Raw genomic sequence first — 27,412 nt, 5'->3', positions numbered from 1 at the left:
AGTAAGTGAAAGAATTTAAAAGTGAAAGTCTTCATTGCTGCTTCTCAAACCTTCTGCCATCACAGCTAATAGCTGTCTGAGCACCCATTGGTTAATGGAACCACCAAACTTGCAGATGAAAAAGAAAAAATGAATTTTAATGCAGTTTTTAGAAATACTTGTCATTGTTTCAGCACCGCCATTTAGTGAATGGGACCGATTTCTCTCTCAGTAGGGGATGATATTTTAATGATGTAACAATGTACTTCCCAGAAGAAAGACAAGCCTCATGAGGCAGATTAAAAATAAGAATATTCAGATCCCATTAAAATAAGACAGTTTCAAGCCATTTTTAAAATTAATTTTGTTTAATGATAAAATGTGTTATCTTAACAGGTGGCTAGCCAATTGTAAAATTAACCAAAACATGGTCAGAAGCAAAAGGTTAGCTAATAGAAGAGAGTAAAAAGAAACCTGTTCTTCTATTATCAGTGTACCAGACAACCCCAGACCAAAAAGTACCCAGTCCATGACCCCAGGCAAATTTCTGAGCTTCAGCTTTCTCTTCCTGCAAAGCAGGTGTAATATTTATCCAACACCAGAGTTCCTCAAGACCTCAAATAAAGAGACATTAGAAACATTGTTGTTTAATAAGCAGGACATTTAATGCAACTCCTAAGATGTTTATTTTCAACAGTTTCTGTAGGAGCAAGAACTTTTTCGCAACACTAATCAGCATCCTGTCAAGAAAACAGCTTCATGTTTGATTGCTTATTAACTGTGTTTTGATCACTTACTATTTAGCTGCAGCCAACAGACTCTGCGAGGCTACAACTCATTTTCAGTTTCCACAGCCACACACACACTGCATTCAGCCCTTCTGTGCAAAATCACTTAAAATATATATAATAATACGCCTTGTTGAGCATCTCCTGAATTGTAGGAAGGAGGAAATGAGGAAGGCTGAAGAAAATACTGAGTATTAGAAACACTAGTTAAGTTTGCCACTGAGAATGGTTAAATATTACACAAATCTCACCAGCTCACATGGAGGCTAGAGACAGCACAATGTAAGCAAACAAGGATGTGAAAAAACAGCTTATTTCACCTGCATTGTTGAATTTAACATGAAATTTTTTTATACAACAAAATCAAGCTGCTAGGCTTGCTGATTTTGCTGGTCTTACATGTGATCTGATCATTTATACCCTAAATACTGCTGCAGCAATCACTGAGAAAATGAGTATGACAAGAAATGTATCTATAAAGGAAAAAAAAAAAAAAAATCAGTGGAATCCCTCCACTCAATTCTTAATAAAAATTCATAATTTCCAGGTATGGAATGAAATGACTCTCCTTGTCATAGAAAACAAGTATTTTTCATTAACAAATTTTATGATACAAAAACTACCAGCACAGTAAAACCCAAAGAAAACAAACCAGTGGATGAACATATTCACTTGACAAGTGTATCCAGTCAACATTTGTACATCAGGAAATACCTTCTGATCCCCACTTCAATTGTTTTTAGAGCAGGAAGTGAATTTTGAACGAGCCCAGACCACGAACTTTCCTCTGCCACTTAACTTCTAGTCTCAAGTCATTCTTTCCACTACCTCAGTAGCTGCTAACATTGAAAATAAACAAGACAACAATGTAACTTCGTATTTTTATCTCATTTACTGCCCAGAGATCAGAGCTTGGTTGGCCAATTGGAAATACTCCAAAGAACACCATTTCATTTTTTCTTCATTAGGTACCTCTTAAAAGAGGCATTCTCTGAACACTGTACATTCCTACCTTACCTCTAGAGATAATACACATCTACAGAATAATTTTGTTTTCTTCCTCTGAAATCTTCATTAGCTCTTTCTGTATCACAATCCACTACAGAATATTGAGAATGTTGAGGCCACTGTGCATGTCTTGTATCTTCCAAGGATTATTTAGAAAACCCTTTGCCTAACCAAACTTTGTGGTTAGAACAGTCTGCTTTATCTCACTAATGAGAATGATAATTTAGTACCAAATACTCATGAGGAATTATAGCTCTGCTGACTGGCAAATAATTTGCCAAGGCAGATTAGTTTAGCTGCATAAAATAAATATCCACCTGCACATACTAGCACTAATCAGGGCGTGAAATTAAACTTTTTATTCAGTGGGAAATAACTGCTGCAAGGCGGCGATTTAGTCTGGAAAGCAAATATTAAGGTCAGCCTATTCTCTCTGATGTTTATGGTATATATTACAGTGCGGAGAGCACAGTGCAACAAATTCTGCTTTTTAAGTCTATGAAACTAAATACTTCAGTGATGCGATAGCAAATTTGCCATTTGCTTTTCTAATTGCATATATTTAATGGAGCAAAGTGGCTGAAATGAAACATTACCAGAGAAGTAAGGGTGAAGTTACTGAAGTACCAAAGGCCTGCACCAAGTGCAGAAAAAGCTACAGCACAAAGTTTGGGATAGAAGAAAATAAATCAACATTTTCTTTACAAAATAGTAGTCCCAACAAATCCTGAAACTAAGAGGATGTTATTTCAGTCCTATTGGAAAAAATTACTAAGCATTTGTTTAATGTTCAAGCAGGATTTGGAACCCCGCATTTAGGAGGCAACTCGCTGGTATCCCAGCCACTTTACAAAATTGTTAGCATTGCTTTCATGCCACCCTTGCTTTGGATACCCAAGATTCTCTGCCACAATGACCACAACACAGATATGTTATTAGGAAGACTGTAAGATTCTGAAAATCTGCTTTGAGAACAATAGCTAACAAGTCCTAGGTCTCAAAAATCCCAGTCCTACTGACACCATAAATCATACAGGTTCACTGCAAACAGAACCTCTTTTAAAGTATAAGCCTTTGTCCATCTGTTACACACACAGAGAAGGCGGTGGGGAAAAGAAAAGATTGCAAGTCTATTACCATTCAGCTTCAAATTACACTGACTATTCCTTACTATATTACCTACCAGTTATATGGAAGCTCCTACAAACATGAGAATATAAAAATTAAGGAACTTCAGGGTTTTCTCTCACAGAAACAAAGAAAAAAACCCCAAAAACATCCACAGATGGTTGTCTTAAAAGACAATCAGAAGGTTTTGTTTCTGCTATGAATCTGGAAGGCCATTAGGACCTACTAGAATCATGGCACCCAGAAAGAAAAGGATAAATGATAATTTGGAGATGACATGGAAAAAACACACTCATGAGAAACGCTAGTATCAACATCTTCCTATTCACAAGCCAGGAAATTAAGTACTACAAATTGATTCATTCAGAAAAACTGAGAAAGTAAAACTTCATTAACTACCAAGCTATTGCCTCCCAAACCATGCTAGACAGGATCCCAAACTGGTCAGGTACAGCTCCAAGCACTGCTAATTAAACACAACTGAAGTTGTCACTAGTCCATTCAAGAAAACAGATGTTGCTTCACAGAGCTTTGATATTTTTCTTAAATACCTTTCAAAATGAGGAACAAAAAATATGAACTCTTATAAAAAGGGCTTTATTGTATTTTTATAGCATATTACATACCTTGTAACAATCATTCTGTTAAGTGTGAATGTCAGTTTTATTTTCTGTCCCTTTTTTCCTGGCTATTTACAAGCTTTGTAAGAATCGTTCCTTAATTAAGTCTAAACATAGTTTTATATAAATGGATTCCTGGAATTAAAAACGTTCAGACTTAAGAAATGATTGTTACAGAGACTGTAACAGGCCGTAAAAAAGAATGCCACTTTAAACAAAGATTTCTCATTTTAATTAAAAAGATAATCATCAGAACATTCGTATACTTAACAGAACCATTTGAAGCTACTTTGAAAAAATATCTACTATTCTATGCAGGCATATGTAGTTTATATGACATTTAATCAAAGTCTCAGTTGAGCCTATCGCACTCATACTTTAAATACTGTATCTACAGTTTTAAACACTTTATTCAAATATGAAAGTTACTTATTGAGCACCTCAATTCTAGTACTTCTGTAAATGGTTATGACAACAGAAATCCCATATTCTTGAAGGCATAAAACCAGAGTTCTCTAAAGCAAAAGGTTTTGGGAGTGGGTTTTGTGGTGGTGGTTTTTTTTAAGCTAATGGGCACATTCACCTCTCCTTTTAGCTTATGCATCAGTCTCTTGCACACTATGCTTCATGAAGAGCGTAGTTTTATCTGTAGTACTGTAGAAGCATGAAAAGGGGCTGACGTGAACTGAGACAGATTCCACTCTGGTAAAACCCTTGGTGTGACTGCAGAACACTGGACTATGTCATTTACAAGACCATATTTTAAATCTGTAAACTGGCTTTCATTCACAAAGAAACTCCGAAGGATGACATGTGGAATACACAATAGAAAACACTCACTCACCAGCAAAAACAGTCTTCCCTGGTAAGCAGTTGCTTGGTACTGCATAATGCTAATACATAGCAATTAAATATCAGAAATTAGGCCTTCTTAAAATGTAGAGGTAAATTGAGTAGGCAAATGAAGTTAAATAAATTACTTAAAGTACCGGGTTATACATACCGTAGCTGACCACAGATAACTAGGAAACTCATAGCAGATACTAGCTAAATGTAATACTTTTATTTATTTATTTATTTTATTTTATGTTTTATTGGCAAGTAATCAAGCCAATACCAGTCAGTAAGACAGCGGCCTTCTTTTACTCCCATCAAAAAGTTGCACAGACATGAGCACACAGGAAAAACAAACAGAATCCAGTTTGTCTTTCAAAGCATCAATATAGATACTTTAAAGCAAAATAATTCGTAGTATTAGCTTTGGATGAAGTCTTCACATGATGATTTTCTATTAGACATTAAAATAAAAACCAAATCTCCTTGTCCATCTTGCCTGATACCTTGTGACTCAAGACAGCTGCTCAAAGTCAATGCCAAAAACTAGATACTGACATTTTTAAGTGGAAAAAGCATGATTTTCTAGAGAAGCACAAAAATACTACCACCAACAGGGCTGCTTTTCCACATTAAATGAAACCTATCACAAACCCATATCAAAACCAAAACTATCAAAAGCTAGAGAGATAATAGGTCTCATGCCTCCAAAAGATATTTGAGTATTTACCTATTATGACACTCAGGAACCTCTCAGGGAAAATCAATAATTAATAGCAGAGCCCACCTCAACCCAAACTGTGAGCCACTTAATAAGGAATGAAGCACATCACACACTCAGATGAACAACATAATACACTATGAATGATTCAGCATTAGTTGAGAGGATGCACGAGCTGATCTACTACTTCCATGTAGATAATTGTACCAGTGCCATTACTGCAGTACCTAAGCACTTTCTGAATGCTAAAAGGTAGAAACAACAAGATGCTTCCTAGCAGAGCCAAGCTGATACTTGCAACTGATACCTCAGGTATCAAAACAACCTACCTGTGCCACACCTTCACAAACACCAAAAGACCCCACCAAATCTGATAAAAACTTTACCTCATCAGCATAATTAAAGTAAGAGCCATGTTATAGACAGACATGAGCTAAAGCAAAAGCCTGAGATGTGTTAAACAAAAGTTTTTCTCACTCCCCTCTCAACCTGTGAGCAAAAATACCCTAAAGAGTTCAGAGCGGACAGAGGGAAGCCACGTCTTTCCACTGCATTTTTGAAAAGGATTTTGCATACAAGAGGCATTTTAATAAAACATTGAGGAACTTGGTTTAGCTTTTAGTTCTCAGTGCAGCCTGACCTTGATAATGCCTCCCTTTATCTGGTGCTCTTGACAGATCCATCTCCTGTGAGAGCAGCTCTCTCATGCTTAGGTCTCTCCCTAGTGTCAGGGAGCTTTATTGTTCAAGTAGAACACAGCCAGCTGCGAGATGGACAGGGATTCCCTCAGGTCCCAGGCCCAACCTCATTGAAGATCTCAAACGTCTGGACTAACCCATTGGATGGGAATCTTAGCACAGGGGGCAAAAAAAGCAGCATATGAGAAGTCAGCGTAGCATGTTCACAATGCTGTTTGTCAGAAGACAAAAGTGTTTCAGCAGAAACTTTGCAGGATATGAAACTCACTATCCAGAGGCAGGTTGTAATTACCAAGCTTGGCCAAACACAAGTGCAACAGGATCTGGGACACCGCACTGGCCAATCACACACCAAAGAGTTTATGATTACTAATTGCTACCCTGCCTATTTAGGTATCCATAGCATTTTCCCACTTCACTGAGCTGAGACTCTATAAATCTGACAAACTTGGAGACTACTAGCAAAAGGGTCAAAAAGCCTCAAGAGGAACAAGTCCTACAAGATTAAAAAACAGAAGCCAAACAAGTGTTTCAAACCTCCATTAAAAATTAAAATTTGCAACTAGCGTTTCCTCAATTTCATTTTGGGCATATGTTCTGGAGGTTTAATAGAATTGCTTCTTCTTGATGAGCTTAGATGTAATTCTGTACCACTGTAAGCACTAATCCAAAACAAACTTTTAGCAAGCATTGCCAGTCATTTAAATTATATCCTTAGGGAAAGAACAGTTTTGGGCACCCAATATTTACATTCAATTCAGTTGGCAACAGTTTGTTTTCATTTCTAAATCTTATGTTTCTGGCCAAAACACTTAGAAATATCAACAAATGAAGAAAGAGAGAAAGAAACTACAGTTTAAGTGCATCACGCCTCAAACCTAAGTAAACTGCCCACTTTTGAAGAGCATCTTGGATGCAAGTATCCCCAGGGCCATTTTCCACGCCAAAGGCCAACCTGCACACCTCTAACAGTGGAAGTGCTCCTCACGTTCACTATCAGTGATGTGCTGCTGCAGCAGCAGGTGAAAGATTTAAGTGTCAATATTTACAGCTTTCACGGCAGAATGGAAGGAAAAACGAAATAAAACTGCAGAGAGATGGTATGCAGTACAGAACGATAGTCTAAGGCATATAAATAAAGAGAAAATCCCAGGAATTGCACACGCAACCCCTCCCGGTGCCAGTGGGCCCCTCTGCCAGCTCCTGCCACACTCGAGTTTAACTTCTGCTCCCAGGTGACACCTGCAGCCCCCTACCCCCTACCTGCCCGCCCCCCCCCCCCCCCCGACACTTTTCCAGGGATGTGAGGGTCCCGCTCCCTGTATGCAGCCCCCTCCCCGCACCCCACGGCGCCTCTGGCGCCCTGCTCAGCACCCTCCCCCGCCCGCCCAGCGCACCTCAGGGGCCCGGCCTCCCCCTGGGTCCCCCCGCCCCTCGCCCCCAGCCCCATCTCCCTCCTCCTCCTCCTCCGCCCCTCCTCACCCCTCGCCCCTCCCCCCGGCTGCCCCTCCACACACACACACAGACACATACAGACACACGCACAGACACACGCACAGGTGCCCATCCCCGCCACCAACCGCCGCGGCCCCTCACCATGAACTTGAGGGCCTTCTCCTGCAGCACGGCCTCGGCCGGGTCCATAGTCCTGCGCCGGGGCCGGGGCCGGGGCCGCGGCCGCCCCTCCTCTCAGTGCCAGGCCGCAGCCAGCGCAGACAGGAACCTGCGCTGCCCCGCGTCCCCCTCCTCGCCCCGCTGCCCGCACCGCGCATGCGCCGCCCGCAGGCCCGCGGGAAATGGAGTCCCCGGCCGCGCTGCCGGCGAGGGCCCGCTGCCGCCGCCGCGACTACGAGGCCCAGGAGGCCTTGGGGCCCGGGGCACGCCGGGAGCGGGCGAGCGCACGCGCCGTGCGCGGGAGAGGGGCGGGCGGGAGCTGTAGTGCTGCGGGCGGTGACGGTGCGACCGGCGGGCAGGGTCGGCGGGCGCCCCCCTCCGCAGGGGCTGTTTGCCGCCCCGAGCTGCCCCGGCGCGGTGTGAGGCCGCCTCTCGAGGCACGGCACCTCACGGGTGGCAGCGGCGGCAGGTTCCCCGGGCGGGGCGCTTCGCCCGAGGCCCACGCCGCCCGCCACGGCCTGGCTGCACCGGGTCCTGTGCCAGCTGCACACCGTGCTTGCACACGGTCGGTTTTGAAGTCATTTGTTAGCGGCACGCCATGTAAAGTCGATGCCGTTCGGTGGTGTACCCCACGTTACCTGGAGCCTTTGGTCCAGAGGGAACGCCAGGCCAAAGGGGCCATCACTGCTCCTCAGCAGGGGGTACGAGGCGAGGAAACCTGCATCGCTGGGATGGATCAAGGAGACTTACACAATTCTTAAGGGATATTTGCTCAGTTCTGTCACATAAACAGCCTTCCATGGTGCTTCAGTGCCCTTACACTCTGCCTTTCCTCTAATAACGTTTCTAAATCAATTTGTGTGAAAATCGGGCCAAGTTCTCTTTGCTGTACCAAGCAGCCAACAAAAACAAATTGACCAGGCTTCCCTTAATAGCAGTTGCACAGACTGGAGGGTATTTACCACATCACCCTGCTCCAACACCCCATCCCTCTTTAATCTTCTCTGTTGCACACCAGATCAGACCAGCTCGCTCTTTGGCAGCCATCGCTTCTAATCCTCTTGGGTTTGTTAAATTGTATAATCTCTCTCCAGTTTTCCTACATTTTTCACAGTGTGCCCAAAAGCTGAAGCCACCTCACATGGAGCAACAGAGAAGAGTTACCTCCTGCATCTTTAGTGCTAATTATAAGACCCCAGTAAGTTTTTCTTTTCTCCATAGCAAACACAACACTGATTCCCATGCAGTTTGTCATCCAGTGAAGCACTCAGATTCTTTTCCTTGCTGCATTTACATATTTGACTCTGCATCTTAAGCAAGGTACCCTGAATTTCTTCCTGCTTAGATGCAAAGGAGCCAGACACAAACATCAGCACTTGCTTGCCAACATGCAGCTTAAACCCATTCTTTTTGTTCCTGTGTTTGACCTGTAAAGTGAAGCTTCAAGTTACAGGTATGAAACCAGCTTCTCCTGTGCTCCAGCCCCTTCCCTCATTTTCCCTAAATGCCCCATCTCCTCCAGATTTCTAAACAAGATAATCAGAGAGAAAGCAATGCAGAGAATATGCCCAGCAGAGACATATGATGACCCAGGTGGTGCCTTGTGACCCAGTGCCAGGAGTGTCTCTTCCAGCCAATGACCCAGCAGAGGTGACACGGAATGTCAGCCCATGGAGGGTGTGACACTATGGGATGAGCTATGCTCCCAGAGCAGTAGCTTGAGACAGGGAGGCAGGGATAAACTTATGTCATCCCTCTACAATCCCAAAGCGTAGAAATCTTCCAAAGAAAGCTTTCAGGTCACCAGGACATGGCCTGCTACCCTTGGACTGGCCCAGCCATGCTCTTGGTCATCATACTTTAAGGCCAGACTCGTAGCACTGAAACGCCTGAAATGCTTGGCTGTAATAGGGCTGGGCATTTTCCAGACAGCTGACAGTACTGAAAACACTTACTACAATTATATAAATAACAGTAATTATAATGAGGGAGTCCTATAATTACAAAGGGATGGCTCCTGTAACAGTACTGCAGGCAACCAGGGGGTACTGGCACTTGAGGTATGGCTCTTCATGCGTCTCTTCCCTCTGGGCATCCTGCAGTTGGCTGGGATGTAAATGGATCCTCTTCCTAGCAGCGTGACAGGCTCAAGGCCTTGATTGCATGGTTTATTTGTCAATAATACCTGATGCTGCCCTAATTGTAGGAAAATTGAAAAGTGTAATGCTTCAGTACTAGACGCCACTGTCCCAAAGCCCTCTAGGCTGATTGATGTGTCTGGACTGTAACTTTACCGGGGATTAACGTCTCTGGGTCATAAAAAGAATGAACAAAGTGGAGCAAAAGCTAATGAGTGTTTAGGTGCTGGACTTAACCTTGGTGGAGGAAGAGAATGGCTGAGTTATTCTGCTATACTGCCATTGGGACCCCACAATGCAGAACAACTGCAGAGGGGCAGGGCAAGAGTTTCCACCACAGCACAGACAGGACTCAGAGAGGCAGCACTTGGCCTGGCAGCATGAGCATGGAGGTAACCATGTGAACCTCTCCTGGATGCCTGCATCTGCAGCTCAGCCTTATGGTCTCTTCCGGCCACAAGATGCTTGCTGCAGCGGGATGGCCAGCTCTACACTCACCAGCTTGTACCAATGTACAATGTACACAGATGTCCACTGCATCCCAGAGGAGGAGAACTGCCAGCACACTTTGCTGTGACACCCACCAGATCCTTGCTATGGTCCCGTGCCATTGGAGTGTCACATCACACAGCAGGAGGAGAGGCATTGGAGAGGTCTGTGGTGTATAAGGCAGAGGGAAGGCACACTGAGTTCAGCAGATTTACAACCAATTAAATCATGATTTGTTTGGATTGCAGGAGCCAAACATGTAGTTGATGCTGTCTCTGCCACAGGAGAGCTGCCCTGACCAGCTCCTCTTTACTTTCCCCTTGAAACAGCAATCACATACCCCTTTCCTGCCCTCCACACCCTCACTGCAGAGCATGTTGCATGAAGCAAGCCATATAGCGCACAGGGAGCTCACCATCCTTCCAGATGAAGGATGCTACCTAACAGTAAAGATATTACTGTGATTATTTTTGCAATAGCATATTGCTCTGTGCATTCTGGACTCTGCGGACCACATCCATGCCTGGTGTAACGCCATGTTAATTTGCTGTGGCAATCATTAATTGGGTAAGGAACAGCTGGTGCTTTGCTTTAAGTGAAGCTGATTGGGTCAGTAAGTAACTGTTTGGTTAAGCGATCTACAGCAGGTATAGCCCTACCTCTGTCTGTGCTCCAGAGGGATTTCACTTCTTGTCCCAGTGACCCTTGGTGGAAGCAGCAAGATTTGGCCATGAAACATTAGGGAGCTTTAATCAGTGCAGTTCCTTTGGGCATTATTGCCTGAATTTCAATATTTTGAATAATAAAGAATGATTTTAAATTAAATTTGTGGGCTCACCATCTGTGTGTGCTTGGACTTGTTTTCCTCTGCTTTGGCAGTCCCTTGACTTCATTCTTTCCAAGTCACAGCAAAAAGGAAGGGAAGAGAAAAGAGGGGAGAGCACCAGTGGAGGAACCTTTTGTTATTCCCTTTGTCCTGCAGGATCTTGGCAGCAGCAGCAGCCTTTATGGCAGGTGTGTTTCACAGTGCTGAGCACACAGACAGTGCTTGATAGCATGAGAGCTCATGAGAGGGGGACAGGGACCCCTGCACCCAGAACTGTCCCAGTGGTTCAGCTCAGCCTCTCCATCCCCAGCTCATCCGTGGTGGTGGTGTGTTTTGCACAGGGCGCAGGCATCTCAGCTAAGGGGTTTTGGTGCACAGTAGCCTGGGGGATCCAGTGGTAGAATGGCTCCCTGCAGCTTGTGGGCAAAGGAGTTTTTTAGGACAAAGGGACGTTGCCACAGAGTCATGCAAGAGCAAAAGAAGAGTCCAAGACTACACAGTATGAATTATGTTCACATTATGGAACAGGACTAGGACTAGTACTCATTACCTCGGTACTAAGGAGATGTGCAAGGCTGCACATGTGGAGGTGATGACCAGAAAGAGGCCTGTCTGCAGAGAATCCAGAACAGTCAGGCTACAGACAGACATTGCAGGTTGAGCCGAATTTATCATTGTGCTGCTGAAAAGGGGAGCTGCATCCCCTCTCCTATCTCTGCCAGCCACGTTTCCCCCTCACCTTGTGCCAGCTCTGACGCTTGCTTGCTAGCACAGTAAACTGTTTTAATTCACTATAGTAGCAGAAAAATTATAATCAGGAAATATAAACTAAGCGCTTCTGTTGGCAAGTCAAACTGGCTTTTCTTGTGATCAGACAAATGGCAGCACCACTGTGAGGGCAGGTGGGAACTGCGCTCCAGGGTTGGGAAGGAAAGGATGAGACTGGTCCCTCTCAGTGAAGGGGAGCTGCTAATTCAGCAGATACCAGGTGAAAAGCCTCTTGTCTTCACACTGTCAGGGTTTCTTGACCCTCCTGGAGGCTGAGCCCTCCCTGCTCACACAGCATCATCACTGCCACTAGAGGCTCTAGATGGCCAAGGCAGAGAGTGGGGGAATATCTTGGGAAGGCCAGATCCTGGGAGTTTGGGATCTTCACAGGGATCCTGAGCAGGTAACCCTCAGCTCATTTCCCAGTTTCCTATCTTACTCCTGGGGCTGCATGGTGCTGGTCCCCCCCTGGATTTGCTTGGCCACTGGGAAGCAGGAGATGCTGAAGTCATGGTCCCAGTCCTGTCCATGGACTCTGTAGGTACTTTGTTTAAAATACAGATTAAAAGAAATCAGGGTGACAGCAATGTTCTTGGACAGGGGCTTTAGCCATTGTCAGAAGCCTTCCCAGTTTCCCCCACAGTCTTGCCAGAGGCCCCGGTGCTGAGCACTGGGCTGCCCTGCAAGGCCATGCACATACAGAAACACGCACCCCGACTCACAGCCAGTTGGGTGCCCCCAGCTCACATCTGGAAGCGCTTCTTTACCCCCAAAAGCAGTTTCTTCACTCTCTGAGGCATGGCCATCTCCCACACACCCCTCACGCTTCTAGAATATGTCTCTGGTGTTTGCAGCAAGTTCTGTCAGCCCATCCTTGAGATGGCAGCAATGACAAATTCATTGGTCCTTCGGCAAACACGAAAGCCCAGAGGACCATCACTGGGAGCCCAGCGTTGCTGCCTGGAGGGTGGCAAAGGGGGAAGAAAGATTTCTTCTTATGAGAATGAAAAACAAACCCAAACCACCAAACCTGACCCGACAGAACAAAAACAACCCCAACAAGTACCTCGTAGTCAGAACAGCCTTTTAAAGCCTCATGAATATTTAGCTTGTCCTCATGTAAAATATATGACTTTGTGTAAGGATCAGGCAAAGGAGGTGCATGATTTTTTTCTGATTTATGGGCCCAGCAACGGATTATTCATAGCAGAGCAGCTGTGTGGAAAGATTCATCCACTGCAAAATGTGATTGTACATCAGGCAGTGTGAGGGAACAGAGCTATGACTAATGGCTACTTTACATATAAATGAGAAGGTTTGCGCTAGGAACTGTAAAAAAAAATACAATCGTTCAGCTGATGGGCCTGGCCTCTTTATCGCAAGCGCTGCACAGGGGCCAGGGAAAGACAGGAACAAGCCTGCCTGAAGGCTCTGCCTTCCCTCACATCCTCCAACATGCAATAAATAAGGCAACAGCAGTCCAGGCTTCCAAGGGCCAAATTTGCTGCTGGTGTCAGTCTGCACGCTGCAGTGGAGGAATGCAGATGTGGCTTCTCCTGGCTCAGATGGCCCTGTAAGTCCCTCCTGGCCAGGGTGGAGTAGACGCCACTTTGAGCATCATGCTCAAAAGCAGAGGGGCAACACGAGCCAGGGTGCTCAGCACAGCCCCAGCATAAGCCCTTTGCTTCCCCTCCCTGCTGCGATCACAGCCTCCCCCATGCTCACGCTCCTAGCCGAGACGAGTTGTCTAGACATTGCAGATGTGGACAGATGTTGGGGCTGTAATTTATAACAATGGCCTCCAGAAGGCAATTCCAATTTGTTTCGCTAAAGCTTTAAGTTACAGGCAGCAAGATCTCCTGTAAATACTCTTGACTTACTATGTAAGTACATAAGAGAGTTTCCCTGGCAAAAGCCGGCTTGCTGCAGCAATTATAGCTTTCCCTGTGTCTTGGAGGGACATAACAATTCATAGGTCCAAAAGCAATTGCCCTCTGCCATGGACCCAACGAGTCTAAGAATGACCTGAGCTCCAGGTGCTAACACACATGCGGTTCAGAGGTCGCTTCTCCAGCACCATTCACCTGCTCAGGGAAAGAGGCTGAGATCTCGCTTGCAGAGCCGGCCCCCGTACCCTGCGTGCTGCCTTCCTCACAAGGCACATCCCTGCCATTTGGTGCGTGAAGGACAACTCAGAAAAGGAAGTTTTCCCAGCCCTTTAAAAGGTTCCCTTCCCCAGGAAGCCTCTCCTGAAAGCAAAAAGACCCTCACAGGAGAGGTTTCCCTCTAGGGAAACCTTTTAAACCCCAAGGGAAATTGAGCACACAGCCTTGCCTCAGCCCAGGCTCCTGCCAGCCTGGTTCAGAGCAACACAGAGTAGACATCATAAGGCCTTGGCCCTCCGTCAGACACCACCCAATATCCCAAACGCACTCTTCTTGTTTCTCTAACCATCCTGTTAGACAACTATGGTCCCAGCTTTGCAAACCTGGGGCAGATACCACCACAAGCGAAGGACATACTAACAGCGGTCAGCCTGCAGCCGTAGAAGGAGAAGAGGGCATCAGGAAGGATACTGTCATGACCAACTAGTTTGTGCACTTCTGCCATTGAAAGTCTGCTGGCTGGGGTCCTTCTGGCAAGGGGGAGAGTATTTTTCCAGCACCATTTCATACGACCTACAGTTCTTCCACTTATCCTCAACCTTAAGCTTGGGTTTTCTTGCAAAGTCCGAGGGGAAAGAATAGGACCCCTTAGCAATTATTTACTTCTGCAACAGCGTCTGTGGACGTTGTTCCTAAATTGAGCAGCACTGACTTTTTCACTCCATCTTAAAGACACCCAGCACTAAGGTGCCATGCAGCGACTGAATCAATGCACGAGTAGCTAGGGAGGCATGTGCTGAACTGGAAGCCACTTCAGCAGTCCCTGATAGAGTACAAAAGTTGGTACTAACATGCAGCGGCCGGCCAGGCCTCAGAGATCTCCCCCCGCAACAGGTTCAGTCCTGCTAGGTGCAGTGCAAAGCAGATCACTGCCCAGAGAACTAGAAAACTCATTCATTTCAGTCTATATAGATTTCCACCTGTGCAAGGCTGGCTGTCCCATTCAGCTCTGTGGCTTGGCCATGTGCTTGTGAGAACCTGTAGTAAAGCTCCACACGGGTAAGACCACAAGAAAACAGAGACACAAGGTTACATCTCACATTGTCAGAGGCAAAGGTCACATCTGGAGACTGGGGTATGACATATGGCTGAAATCCCACCTTCAAGAGTCCCAGAATAGGTCATCAACCAAGAAGAAGTTGAAAAGAAAAGTATATAAAAACAAAAGAGCACACAGCGTGCTATACACGAAGTAGGACAAGGTTGGGAAGAGTTGTGCCTTGGAAACTCCCAGTTTTCATTTCAGAGGGGGAAGCTGGAACACAGCCAGCCACTATGGCAATTTCACCCATGAAGCAAGGTTGTGGAGAAACAAGACTTTGCAAAGCCTAAGAGCTGCAAAGTGCTTCAGTTAAAGCACTTTCCTGTGAGGTTTCGTTGGGATAAGAGACATGCTCGCTTTGGATTTGCAGCTGAAAGTCTGCAGCCATGTGCCACCCTGGAGAGTCTGAAAGAGAAATTTGCTGGTCTCCCAGAGGGATGGGAGCAGAGACCAAACCAGCACAACTGTGCTTTGTGAAATTTCTGTCACTTTTGTTCCAGAGTTTGCAATTAAAGCAATGCAAAATGGCAGTTTTCAGGTTTTCAGCCAAATTAAAAAGTCTTCCTTTCCCCAGCCCCCAAAAGTTTAATCTTGGTTTTAATGAAACATTTAATTTGAAGCAATATATCTTAATTTGTGGGGAAGCAATTTTTTAAATTCAACTAAATAATTTATTACTTTATTTATTGTTCTTTAATTTGGAATTTTTCAGCAGAGCAATCCACTGTATTCAAGGTGAAACAAAAGCCTGAGCCCCCATTTACCTTCATCAGCAAAAAGAGTATTTGATGCCTCTTTCAACTCAGTATGGGACAGGAGAAAGTCTTGCAGGAGAAGCTTTTCTGGGAGGGGATCGAGCTTTTGGCACTCAGCTCATTTTGCAACCACAAAGGCACAATTCCATATTGCTTTGCATACCTAGAAGTGTCAGTGTTGTGGAGGCACAAAGGTGCTGCAGCTCATTCTGCTGGCAGCGTCCAGCCCAGCCCAAGGCAGGTGGTGGTTTCATCCATGGGAATCTGACTTGGAGACTTTTCTGTACCCTGAAGAATGGTGTGGGGATTGGGATCTAAAATGGATTCACTCTGCTTGCTTTAAAATGGGAAAGCAGAACAGGTTTCTCAAGTTTAGGTTACTCTCCCAAAACATATCCCCGTTGCAAATTACGTACCTGATACCTGCACACCATCCAGCCGCTGTCGAGTCCCAGCTTGGAGCTGTGCTGTCCCTGCCTATGGGGAAACCCTGGATTTTCACGGGAGCAGACTAGGTCAGCACAGGAAGGACAGGGCCCAAGTCTCATTTGCACGCCTTGTGCCCTGAAACTGCTTCCAAAGTAAAATGCAGACTCAAATACTGCCTTTTCCCAGCTGCTTCAGAGCTGCACCCCTCCTGACCCAGCATTTCCAGAGCCCATGTGGGATTCTACCTACTGATGGAATAGGAAGCCAGGATTGAGGTGCACAGATGACCCCAAGGAAGCAAACAAACCAGACCCTGCAGCTTCCCCAGCAGACAAGGAGATGAGGTGGCTTCAGAGCAGCCAGACCCATGGGCATGGAGCCTGGGGACAGCACTGCTGTTTCCAGGGGGCTGGACTGGACGGCTCCCTCTCCTGCTTGCTCAAGCACTTCCAATTAAACCCAGTGGAATTCAATCTCTTACTCTTAATAAACTTCCCTGTTTCCTTGCCAACTCCCCTCCGGACACCAATACGCTATTACTCCAAACACAACAGGAAAGGGCTATTTTTTTCTGCAAACTTTCTGACTGAAAAGACAAGCATGATCCCCCCTAGCAGGATCCAAGCCATTAGGATCCATGAAAATTAACTGCAAATAAACATTTGGGGAAGGGAGGAGAGGCGGGGGAATGGGGCTGCCAAGCCACAGCAGAAGGGTTATGCACACTTGCACACACTTCTGGAGACAAACACCCGCGGTTGCTGACCGGTGTGTACCTGCCCATGGGACCCAGCATGGAAACTGGGAACTTGTGTTCTGCTGTGAGCACATGGATCTCCAGGGATGCTGCCCCTTATTTCCACACCACCACAGGTCCCTTCTCATGCATCCCAGGCACGCAGTTCTGGGGGGGGGGGGGGAGATCTAACAGCCCCTTTCCTATCGCTGGCACCACTCAGTACAGCGTGCACACACAAGGGAGCTGTACAGCCCCCCTCCTCCAGCCTCGAGTCCTCATCCCCACACGCTGCATCTCCATTGCACAGACCCAGAAGATTAATGCAGCCATCTCCCCTTTCCTAAAGCCCTGGTCGCAGCTTTGCAAGGCAGGAGCCTCCTTCTCCGCTCTCCTCTCCCTGACAGATGCCTCAGAGCCCGGGGCCGCAGTTAAGGTGACAAGATTCAGCAATTCTTTATGAACATTTCATTCCCGCTCGCTACACGACGTAAATTAGATGGTGTGTTACATTCGGGCAAGAAGCACGATATGTCACTGTGGCGCCGGCCCATTGGATGGAGAGGCTAATCCTGCCGTGAATTTCATTACTGCTTTTATGCCATCGGAATTAGCTTGGTGACAGTGAGCCTGATTGTCTTTCACTAGGGGTTTGCCAGGGTGTGGGAAGGCTTCCTCCCTGATGGGAGCACGACAGAGTGACCCCGCTCTGCGGCCTCATGTCATGCCTTCGCCAAGGCAGGGAGGGAGCAGTGTCCAGCTCATGGGGAGCTCCCATATTCCTCCTCCCCAGTGCTCGAATAAATAAGATTGAAGGAGCCCCTTGCATGGCTGGGTGGCCAGGATGGTGGTAACCCCCATCCCTCTAACAGGAGAGCATTGTATCTCACCCTCGGAACTTCAAATGCACGTAGGCAATTATTCTGGGGATGCTTTTCTTGCTATGGTGGATTACTCCTTTCTCCCAGCACACACTACGCCAGGTACCAGCACTTGAAAACCTGGAGCCTGAGAGCCAGGGACGCAAGCTGCGATCCATGCTGCAGCTGGGCCAAGTTCAGTCCTCATATCAGTGTCCGCGCTTGGGGTTTCATGCCCTTGGATGTGTAAAAGGAGATGAACGAGATGCACAGAGCCATGCTTCCACCACTGCCCACAGGCTCTTTATGCACTGATGCCCAGGCTCGGTTTGGCTGACCTGCCTCCTGAAGCATCCTCATGGAGAATACCAGGAGTCTGGGTGACTTGGAGCAGGTATTGACTTTAGTGAGTGAAGCTGGATGAGGATAAACCCGTCCTGCGTCTATGTCTACACCTCTCGTGTTTCAGAGCTACTGATAATCAGGGAGCAAAGCCAGGAACACAAAAAACTTCCTCAACAGCCAGCATTTATCTAACTGAGATTGCCGAGAGGTCAGATGCCAAAAGGGTGGCTCCGAGCAAGAAATGGCAGGGAGAAATCTGGGACCTGGAGAGCCCAAGTGAAACACAAATGTGGGGCTGAGTGCATGCACGTATTGTGTCCACTTAGCAAGTTGCTCTGTCCCTGGTAAAACAAGGATTCTCAGAAATATGCCATAAGCTGTCCCCTGATGCCACTTCCAGAACCCCCTGTCAGGAGTCCCCTGAACCTGGCCACCACAATTTCATAGACACTATGACTTTGCTTCTCCAAACCTAGCTTCCAGAAAACCTTTCTCGTGCAGGCTGTGTGCTGTGGCCATGACAGCCCCAGTTCACTCCTCTCCACTTTTATGTCCTCTCCCATCCTCTCTGTCCACCCACAGTTTGCACCCTCATTGAGCTCCCTTTGCTACTGCTCTCCCAAGTTTAGGTGTCCCCATCCACTTAACCAGCAAACACATGTGCAAACCCACGCTTGCACACATCTTACTGAAGCACTTGGCTTTTCTCCTGGTGCCACACAGCACTGCTGCCCTTTACAGGGTTTAAAATGTCAGTGTGATGCCCTCCAGGGGTCCAGAGGATTGAGCTGCAAAATACTTAAGGTTGCAAATGACTGTTGGTGATGGCTGTCAGGGTGATCCAATTGATTCCGTACCCTAACACAGGGTCAGAAACAAGTTGTCTCTCTATCCCTGATCCTGCAAACTGATCATCACTGTGTCATCCCAGTGTGTCCCCAAAGCTCAGGCTGTGTGGTTCTGCATGGCTCCAGCCTCCAGCCCTCCAGTTCTGAATGCAGTCCCTGGGAAATGCTCAGGAGGCTTTAAAGCCAAAGTACCAGCAGGAAAAATCTCCCATGACATTCCTGGGAGGAAAGTGTGGGTACTGCAGCTCTTGAAGTGCTCTACCACAGACAAACCCCTCTGCTTTCCTTCTGGCTGTCCCAATATCTTGTCCCAGGGCAGCTTTGGGTGATCCAATGCTCAAAGCACCTGTGCAGGCCCTTCACTTTAGAGCAGCCCCCAGGGGACAAAAGGAGTCCTCCTGCACTAGGTGCTGTACAAACATGGCATGGGAAAAAAGCCCTCCTTCCCCCAAGCCAGAAAGCTCGTATCTAGCTGGCAAAGGACCATGTTGCATCTACTGGAAGTCAAATCCACCTGCCTGGGGTGTCACCAAAGGGCAAGCTACATCTGAAACCCATCCCTGAGGGTGCATATGAGTGCAGTAATAGTCCAACTATACAGCACGGTCTGGAAATCTGGAGAGAGACAGTGATACCAAAACCTGCAGCTCTGCTCTGGGCTCTCGGCCCCCTCCTCCCACTCTCAGGACAATGAGGATGCACAGCCTTAATGCACATCTATTAGTCAAAGTGCTCTCCCCTTAGGTAAGCACTTTGGGAAGCTTGCCTAGTCCCTCACAGTAATACTCCATTAGTCCTTCACTCTAAATCTAATTAGGAGGAGGAGGAGGAGTGGGAGGGGATGGGGAAGAGGGGGAGGAAGTTAACAAACCCATTTGGGATGATAAACTACATAAGAGGTTTGTCAAAGACAGAAAAAAATAAAGAGCAGCCAAATCTCAGATATTTGCAGAAGTGCCTGAAAGGTACATAGGAACAAGGTGTAGCAGAAAAGGGCTCCTGAGCTCCCCCAAGGAGGCAGCAAGATGCAGCCTTTCCCCTCGCCTTTGGGGCGGCGAGGCAGGCAGCATCCAGAGCTCGACGGGGATGGCCGCCCATTGCCAGCAGTTCCAGGGGTCTGCATTGTTGGTTTCAAGTGGGATGAAAAGAAAACAAAAATAAATTAAAATGAGGACAGAAACTGATATTGCGCCCATGGCCTTCTTGCCAGAGATTTCCTCTCTTCCACCACCAAGTCAGATACAAACATGCTCAGAACGACAGGGCCTGGGCGGGGGAGATCTGTGCCCAGAGGAAACCAGAATGGCTTTGTGGCACGTCATGAGAGGTAACACTTGAACCCCAGAGGGCAAAAGGGGCCCTTTTTCTGGTGATCACTGGGGTCCAGGCATCACGGTCAGAGAGATGTCAGTCACTGCTTTTCCCATCTTGGGAGTCCTCCCTGAACCTGGAAGTACCCAAACCCGAATAGGGGATGGGCCCTAGGTGGGTCCAGCAGGACTGAGTCACTGGAGAAAACAACTGTTTGTTTGGACACCCACAGCACATGACGCTCCCTCAGCCCAGCTCTGTCCCCCCCCCCCTTCCCAAGTGCCCCAACAGCAGCAGTGAGGGCAGGAGAGCCGGGTCACACCCAGCTCAAGACCAGGGCCAGCCCCACCAGCACTCCAGGCATCACTTCCCTCCCTTCCAAACCTCTCCTCTCTCGCTGTGCCTGTCACCCAGGCTTTGGGCAGAGCCTGTTTCGCAGAGACAGGTCTCCCAGCAGCCATGAGCAGTCTCGGCTGGATTTGCCCCCAGATGCAAGGAAGCTTTGGACAGATCATTCATCGTGCAGCCCAACACAGCCAAGACAAGGCCAGGAGCTGTGCAGAGCAAAAATAAAAAAGTCACTGGGACTCCCCGTATTATATATATCAGCCAGCAATGGCTCCGTCGGGAACAAAGGTATTCAAGCATTGGAAAGAGAGTGCTTAGCAGTAAAATAGGTCCTGGAAGCCCTCGGGCACTATTTACTGGGGAATGAATCTACCTTGGTGACTGATTGCAGCCTTTTAACCTGGATAAATCAGATGACAGATAAGAGTGTCTCCCAGGTAGCCCTGCCGGCAGGTACCTCCATTACAGCCCCATCCATTTCAGCCAGCTCTGTCACCCACCGAGGGACATGTCCCCTGCTGTGTGGGGTGAGCCCTGTGGGGGGATCAACGGGCAAAGGTGCCTGCTAGCTTTTGGAGCACCTCTGCTCTTCTGTTTAAGGCAGGGAAGGCAAGGGAGCCATTCCCAACTGGAGAAGGAGCCAAAGCAGATGCAATGCTGAGGACTCATTCCTGCCTGGCTCTGAAACCCCAAAGCATCCGACATTCCAGACCAGAGCACTGCTGGGGGCTGGGGAAAAGACAGGTGACAGACCCCAGCACAGGTTTCTGGAGTACACCAGCCCAGCACACTTTTCTCATCTGCAGAGAGCACTTTCCAGGCTACTTGCAACAGGACCCATTGAATTTCTGGATCAGCCCGTCTCACACCAGAGAGACAGTGGAGATAGAGTCACCCCCAAAGCCACCTAGACTGCAGGGACAGCCACCAGCTAGGAAAGAAGCTTGATATATGAGGACACTTAGAAAGTGTGAGCGCTCACAGGCAGGAGGGAACAGGCAGCTTGTCCCAGTCTCATTTTGAGATGCCCTGTCTGCCAACCTATGGTACACCCTACCAGGAGGGTTTGGTGCCAGCTTTTGCTGCAAGGTTCTGTAATATGCAGCTTCCTGGCTCATCCTATCCCAGAGACAGGCTGCAGGGACAGAGTCTCCGGTCTCCCTTGTGCAGCTCTCCAGCAAAGCAATCAGGAGCAATGACAATGCTGCACAGCAGCTCTGTGACATGGCAGACCCTGGCTTTATGTTTTCAGGCTGAGAGTACTCAGGGCATTCTTTGCATGCACCCATCCTGCCAGCTCAGCCATGGCAGTAAAGCATTGGCACAGGTTAGCAACAGCAGAGTCTGCCCCATGCAGTCCATCACCCTTCATGCACAGTAAAAGAACTGTAGCACAATTTAGGATGTCACCTCTCCTTTCTGTTTTCCTGACTGTTTTTCCCCTTTGGGCATTCAAAAACTTGCAAGTGAGCAAGACAACTCATTTGGTGTTCACAATTTCAGCCACAACACCCACACCTGCCCTCCACAAAGTCTAGGCACCATCCCGTCCCATTTCTGGTCCTAATTCCTTGCAATGCTGCTTCAGACACCCTTCGGAGGACCCTAGTAGCTCAACACTCATCCTGCAGCAATCCTGACACGGCAAGGTGCACTGGTCAGGAACACGGGCATTTCAACAGCCACTTGAGCAATTAGTGCTTGATGCATCCCTGTACCTTGCAAAAAGGAGAGCCAGTCCCTTCCACGCCGCAGCTTGCACACAGGCACCTACCTGGAACAGAGCAGGGACTTTGCCTCCTTACCTCTCTCACTTTGTAGATCTTAGGGAGAAAACAAAAGGCACAAGCAGGTGTTCTTGCATTTTATAACCTAGTCCTGTGCTTTGCCAGCTCTCCCCAGCACAGCTCCCACCCAGGGTCAGCTGCTGATGTTCAAGGGAATCAATTGCCCACCCCAAGGTAATAACCCTATCCAAAGCATTGAGTGCAGAGGAGTTAAAGGAACAGTGCTTGGCTCTGGTATGGAGCCCGGGGTTAGAGAACTTCACAGTTCTCTAAGACACCAGCTGTCCCCAGACAACACACTTCTACTGAAAACTTTGGTGGCAGAGAACAAATTGGGGGAGGATGTCAGTGAATTGAGCTTTGGCTTTGCACATTGGATCAGCATGGCCTCAAATGGGCAAAACTGCTCCTGGTTTTTTGTTCCTTGGCATGGCATTTTCTGAAGGGAGAATGGGAAACAAAATCAAACTGACACATCTTGCTTGAGTTCCTGCATATGCGGGGGGCTCTGCTCCATGCCACCCCCATGCCAGCTGGGTGCCAGCTCTGGCCAGGGGTGTGCAGAGCAGGCATAGGACATTTGCTGGGGCTGGATGCAGAGCAGGACATGTAATACTGGGCACAGTGGCGACCTGGTTACACCAGAACATGCATCATGACCCTCAGTCTGTTGGAAAACACCAGAGTCAGTCAGGAGCCCTTTCTGGCAGGTGGAAGCTTATCTGGAGCTGTTGGAGTGAACAGGAACCCCTGGTCAGGGTTATTCCCTAAAAGACTGCAAAAGGGGTTTCTCCTTTTCTCCTCTGCAGTAGCCCTTAATGACATTGGCAGCGCGCTGGGACCCAGAAGAGGATGGGTTTGATCCAGCAAGTTGCTTTTCAGAGGGGAAATCCAGGCAATTCCCTGGGACAGCCCTGCTTTGTGTAGTGGGTTGGATCAGGGACATGATCCCCGTGGGAATTACTTTTTTTTTTTTTTGGTGATAGGGTTTTTTTCAGCCGGATTGCTTCCCTGACCTGGCCTCTGTGAGTCCTCAGGGACAGCAGACCTGAACGGGGTTAGACAAACAGCTTGGCTGAGCAGCAGGGGTGCGCTGCTGAGGGTGCCCCGGGGCAGGATTAATCCCGGCTTGACATATTTCCCACACACCAGAGCCTCAGAGCAGAGATGGAGGATGCTCCCGGGAGCTGGGCAGGGGCTGGGGGGTTTCTGGAATGAAGACCCCCTCCTTCACCCGGCCACAAAAGCTGCAGTGTGTCCCTGCCCCACTCCAGGTGCGTGATGCAGATGGGGCAAGAAGGCAGCGATGGCCTGTCTGTCCAGCTAGGTCTGTCTGTCCAGTCGGGTTCCACATAACCAGGAGGGTAAAAGAGGGATGAAGGCTTGCATGTGAGGACTGGAGAGCACCAGGGATCCACCCAGAGCCTGACCTTCCCCCTCCATCAGAGATCACACCCTGGAAGCCATATTCAGCCATCATTAGTATGCAAAGACTGTGATCCGAGAGAGGGGGAGAGAGAAAGAGAGAGGGAGGGAGGGGGGAGAGAGGGAAGGGAGAGAGAAAGAGAGAAAAAGCCAGTTGTTTTATTCATGGCTGGTGATATTATAGACTGAGTGAAAATCACATTATCGTAATGGGAAAGTTAGAGTTGCCGTGATGATGCCCTGAAGCTTGTGTGCTGATTGGGGTGTGATTGCTATCTGTATTTATATGTAGAAAGCAAAGTTCACTGCCAGTTCAAGATGGTGGAGCCTGCTTCTTCATGCTACATAATTCTTCAGTAGGGAGAAACTCCAAGCAGCCGGGGCGGCTGAGCAGGCGTGGGGGGCTCCTGGAGCGCGGGGGCGCGGGCAGAGGCTGTGTGTGCTGCCCACCGGGCTCCTGGCACGGTGTGGGCTGCTGTCCTGCTGGGAGCGGGGTGGGGGGCAAGGGGGGTGAGCACCCCGGTGTGTTTGCTTGCCAGTCAGTCTCACAACCCTGGTTGTTGGTGATGCCAGGGGAACTGAGCCGCAGCTTCAGTTTTGGGAGTGCAGCGTGATGGTGGGTGTGGAGCAGTGAGAGGGAGGGAGTGCTGTGAATGTCATGGTGCTGTTTGCAGGCTGCGGTGGGCTCTGGGGACATGGATTAATGATCCCTGCTGTTTTTTTCTGTGAGAATCAGTGTGACAACCTGTGGGCCCTGCATGTCCCGTCGTCATCCAACTTTCCCCCCTTGGCCCTCAAACACATCCTTGGGGGAAGAGCAGCCTTGAGCCCTCCTGCTCCAAACTCCAGCTTCTGCTGCTGCACCTGGGATGGTGCTGGGTTTCTGTTCAGCAGCAGGTAGCGGGGACGCAGGTAAATCCTTATGGCATAAATCCACCCACAGAAAATAATGCTCAAGGAGCTCTTAAACCTCAAAGCACACTCCTCCTCTGCCACCCCTGGCGCTTATGTAGTCTGTCCCCAAACCTGCCCAGGTGCCCCAAAAAGCCTGTCCAGTCCAGGAGCTGCTATCCCTCACACAGCAGCACTTGGGAAACATCCTCCCATGGAACGAGGACATACTGTGTCACTGGCTCCCCCAGGCACTCACACAGAGGAGATCCAGGGGTGGAAAGTCACTGCTCTGCTTGGGACTCAAGCAAGAGCCTTGATGCTGCAGCACAAGGGGACTTCCATTCACCAGTTTGAGTTTTTAGATCCCAAAGTGACACACATTAAAAAGACAAACCGTTAACTGTGCATCTGTCAGCAGTAACACTGAGGTTATACCAGCATCCGGGTGTCCCTGCTGCCTCTTCCCAAGGACACATCTTCCAGCAGCTCCTGCATCTGCAGAGATGTGTTGGCATCCAAGGGGTGCATTTACCTTCTGTTTCTGGGGTCCATTTGAGACAATAACAAAAATCCAAGTTTGAGGGAAACAGAGGGCTAGTTACTAAACCATAGGAGAGGGAAACAAAAATAGCCAGTGTTGCACAGGGAAAGTGAGGCAGCTATTGGAGAAGTGGGAAGAGGAGCGGAATAAGCTAAATCCTCTTCTTTCTTTACAGAGTTTCAATAGGGTTTATGGTAAGCCACTAAACATGCTCCACTGCCACTAGAGCCTTCTCCTTAGCTTGGTCATGTGCATCCCATCTTGCCGTTGCATTTCCCTTTCAGCCCCTCGTGTGCTTTGTTGGGGATTTCTTGTGCATCTCCAGACTCTTCACCCTTCAGTATGATGTACAGTCATTTGCAAACACACCTCAGGTGTATGAAATGCTCTTCCAAGGTGATGCTGTGATGCCCACATTTTACACTGATGCAAGTAACGGCACAAGGTGCAGAGCCCAACGCACTGTCCCCCAGATCTACTGTTACATAGCCTGGGAAGAGACAGGCAGAGGCCAGCCTGCGCACAGCCTGCGTGGAGAGCTGTTGCAGAGCAGAGGGACTGAGGGATGCGGTGTGCCCCACAGGGACCACTTAGCCCCAAGGTCAGATGGAAGGACAAGTTTCTCTCTCCAGGCAGAGCTCAGGTCTGACCCTTCCAAGGACACGTGGTGGCAGAGCCAGCTCCTGGGTGCCAAACCCCCTGTGCCCTCAGCACACCAGATGGATGCTTGTGTTCCTAAAAGAGCAGCCGTTACCTTGCCCGCCTCCCTCCCACTGAGGGAGTCAAATGTGGCTCTGAACTGTGCCATGCTGCAGAGCAGAGACTGCCTCTGACCCCACCTGTCCCCTCCACCAGTCAGCACAGCACGGCTGCCAGCCTGGACACCCCGTGTATCAGACACGGGATAAGCTGGGACCGAAGGACAATGAGCTGAGTTGGGCAGGAGGCAGCAAGGGGCTGCCTGGATATACTCAGAAATGGGAAAGCACAAAAGCTGCTAGCTGGGGCTGAAGGCAGGAGAAGAGGTGGCAACAGGGCACCATGAAAACTGGAGGCAGGGACAGCAGAGGCAGAGTAAAGGTCAGGCCACAGGCACAGGCAGCTGGGGAGCATCCCTGGGGGAAAAGGCAGCCCCGGGGACCTTGTGACTGCCCGTGCTGACAGCTAGTGGGAACTGCCGAAATAGCTGCTCGTGAGCTGCAGCATCAGGCCCCCGTGTCCTGGCTCTCTATCCCTGGGCATGGTAGTGCTGCCGGCCGTGACAGCCAGCCATGCCTGGGGCCAGCCCCGGGCTGACCCCTCTCCCCTTCCCCAAACAGGGCAGGCTGTGCCAGGGGCACAAGGGGAGAGAGGCTGCTCTGAGCTGGCTGTGCCATGCAGGCTGTGCCATGGCCAACAGCCAGAGACCATAGCCCACCCACCTCCTTCCTCAGGAGCTTGTGTGCAGGCATTTGGCTGAGTGCATGTATAGATGTGGGACACACACGCTCCCTGCACACATGTGCCTGTCAGCGGGGTGAACACGCACACACACGTGCATGCAAAAGGAAGGAGCCCAAGCTCCAAAAACCTCATTTCCCAGCCCTGACTTCCCCCAGTGCTTAAGATGCAGCATCCCCACTCATTTCTGTTGCTGGTGCATGCAAACAAATAAAGAAAAAAAATCTCACAGATACAGACCTCAGCAAACACCTACATGGACTCAAGTTTTCCTCCTGCCAAACACCCACACAGGGCTCTGCCACACAAAGCAACACACTGTTGTCCCAACACATCCACATGGGATCGTTGCAGCCTGCACTGACTGCTACACAAACATCTCAGCTCAAACCTACGTGGGGTTTGCTCTGTGTACAAAGACATCACCCACGTGCACAGGCGCTGTTGACCCATGTGTGAACCAAGTAGCAGGAGCACAGCAGACCCAGGCTGTGCACCCTACGTTGATCAAAGAGGTATAAAGGTCTGGATGTTCCCATAAGCACATGGATGTATGCACACACACACACACGCACAGACATTTTGTTACCACAGATGCCTGGGCCAGGATGCCCATGGCTCCCCTCTTGCCATGACACTGCCTCTCTCCTCTCCCTAACTAATCTGTTTTTCACAGTTTAACCAGAATCAGCAACTTCTGTCACCTGAAGCTACCTGGCGCGTCCCTTCCCGCGCTGGCTAAATCTGTTTGAACCCACAGATGTGTGATTAAACACGGCGAGCGTTAGTGGCGAAGTACCGCTGCGTGCGCCCCGTATGGCTGATGAGCATGCAGCTGGAGCAAAGCTCCCTGGGGTACCCTGCTGCTCGCTCAA

The 27,412-nt window shown here is 48.6% G+C and overlaps 1 protein-coding gene across 8 annotated transcripts in view; it reads right to left on the bottom strand.

The window, feature by feature from the left end:
• BTRC (beta-transducin repeat containing E3 ubiquitin protein ligase) overlaps window positions 1–7,550 on the bottom strand; it is a 119,852-nt gene extending 112,302 nt beyond the window's left edge. For 3 of the 8 annotated variants that reach the window (XM_055720129.1, XM_055720127.1, XM_055720134.1), the window contains exon 1: window positions 7,373–7,548. In XM_055720129.1, coding sequence (XP_055576104.1) covers window positions 7,373–7,420 — 48 coding nt within the window. In that variant the 5' untranslated portion in view covers window positions 7,421–7,548. Of the gene's footprint in view, window positions 1–7,372 lie in introns of all 8 variants that reach the window. The other 5 variants (XM_055720126.1, XM_055720131.1, XM_055720132.1 and 2 more) reach the window with 3 other exon arrangements.
• Window positions 7,551–27,412: the final 19,862 nt, after the last annotated feature.

Source organism: Falco cherrug, chromosome 9 (genome assembly GCF_023634085.1).
Source record: "Falco cherrug isolate bFalChe1 chromosome 9, bFalChe1.pri, whole genome shotgun sequence".
Taxonomy (NCBI): domain Eukaryota; kingdom Metazoa; phylum Chordata; class Aves; order Falconiformes; family Falconidae; genus Falco; species Falco cherrug.
This window is presented reverse-complemented; position numbering and strand designations above follow the sequence as displayed.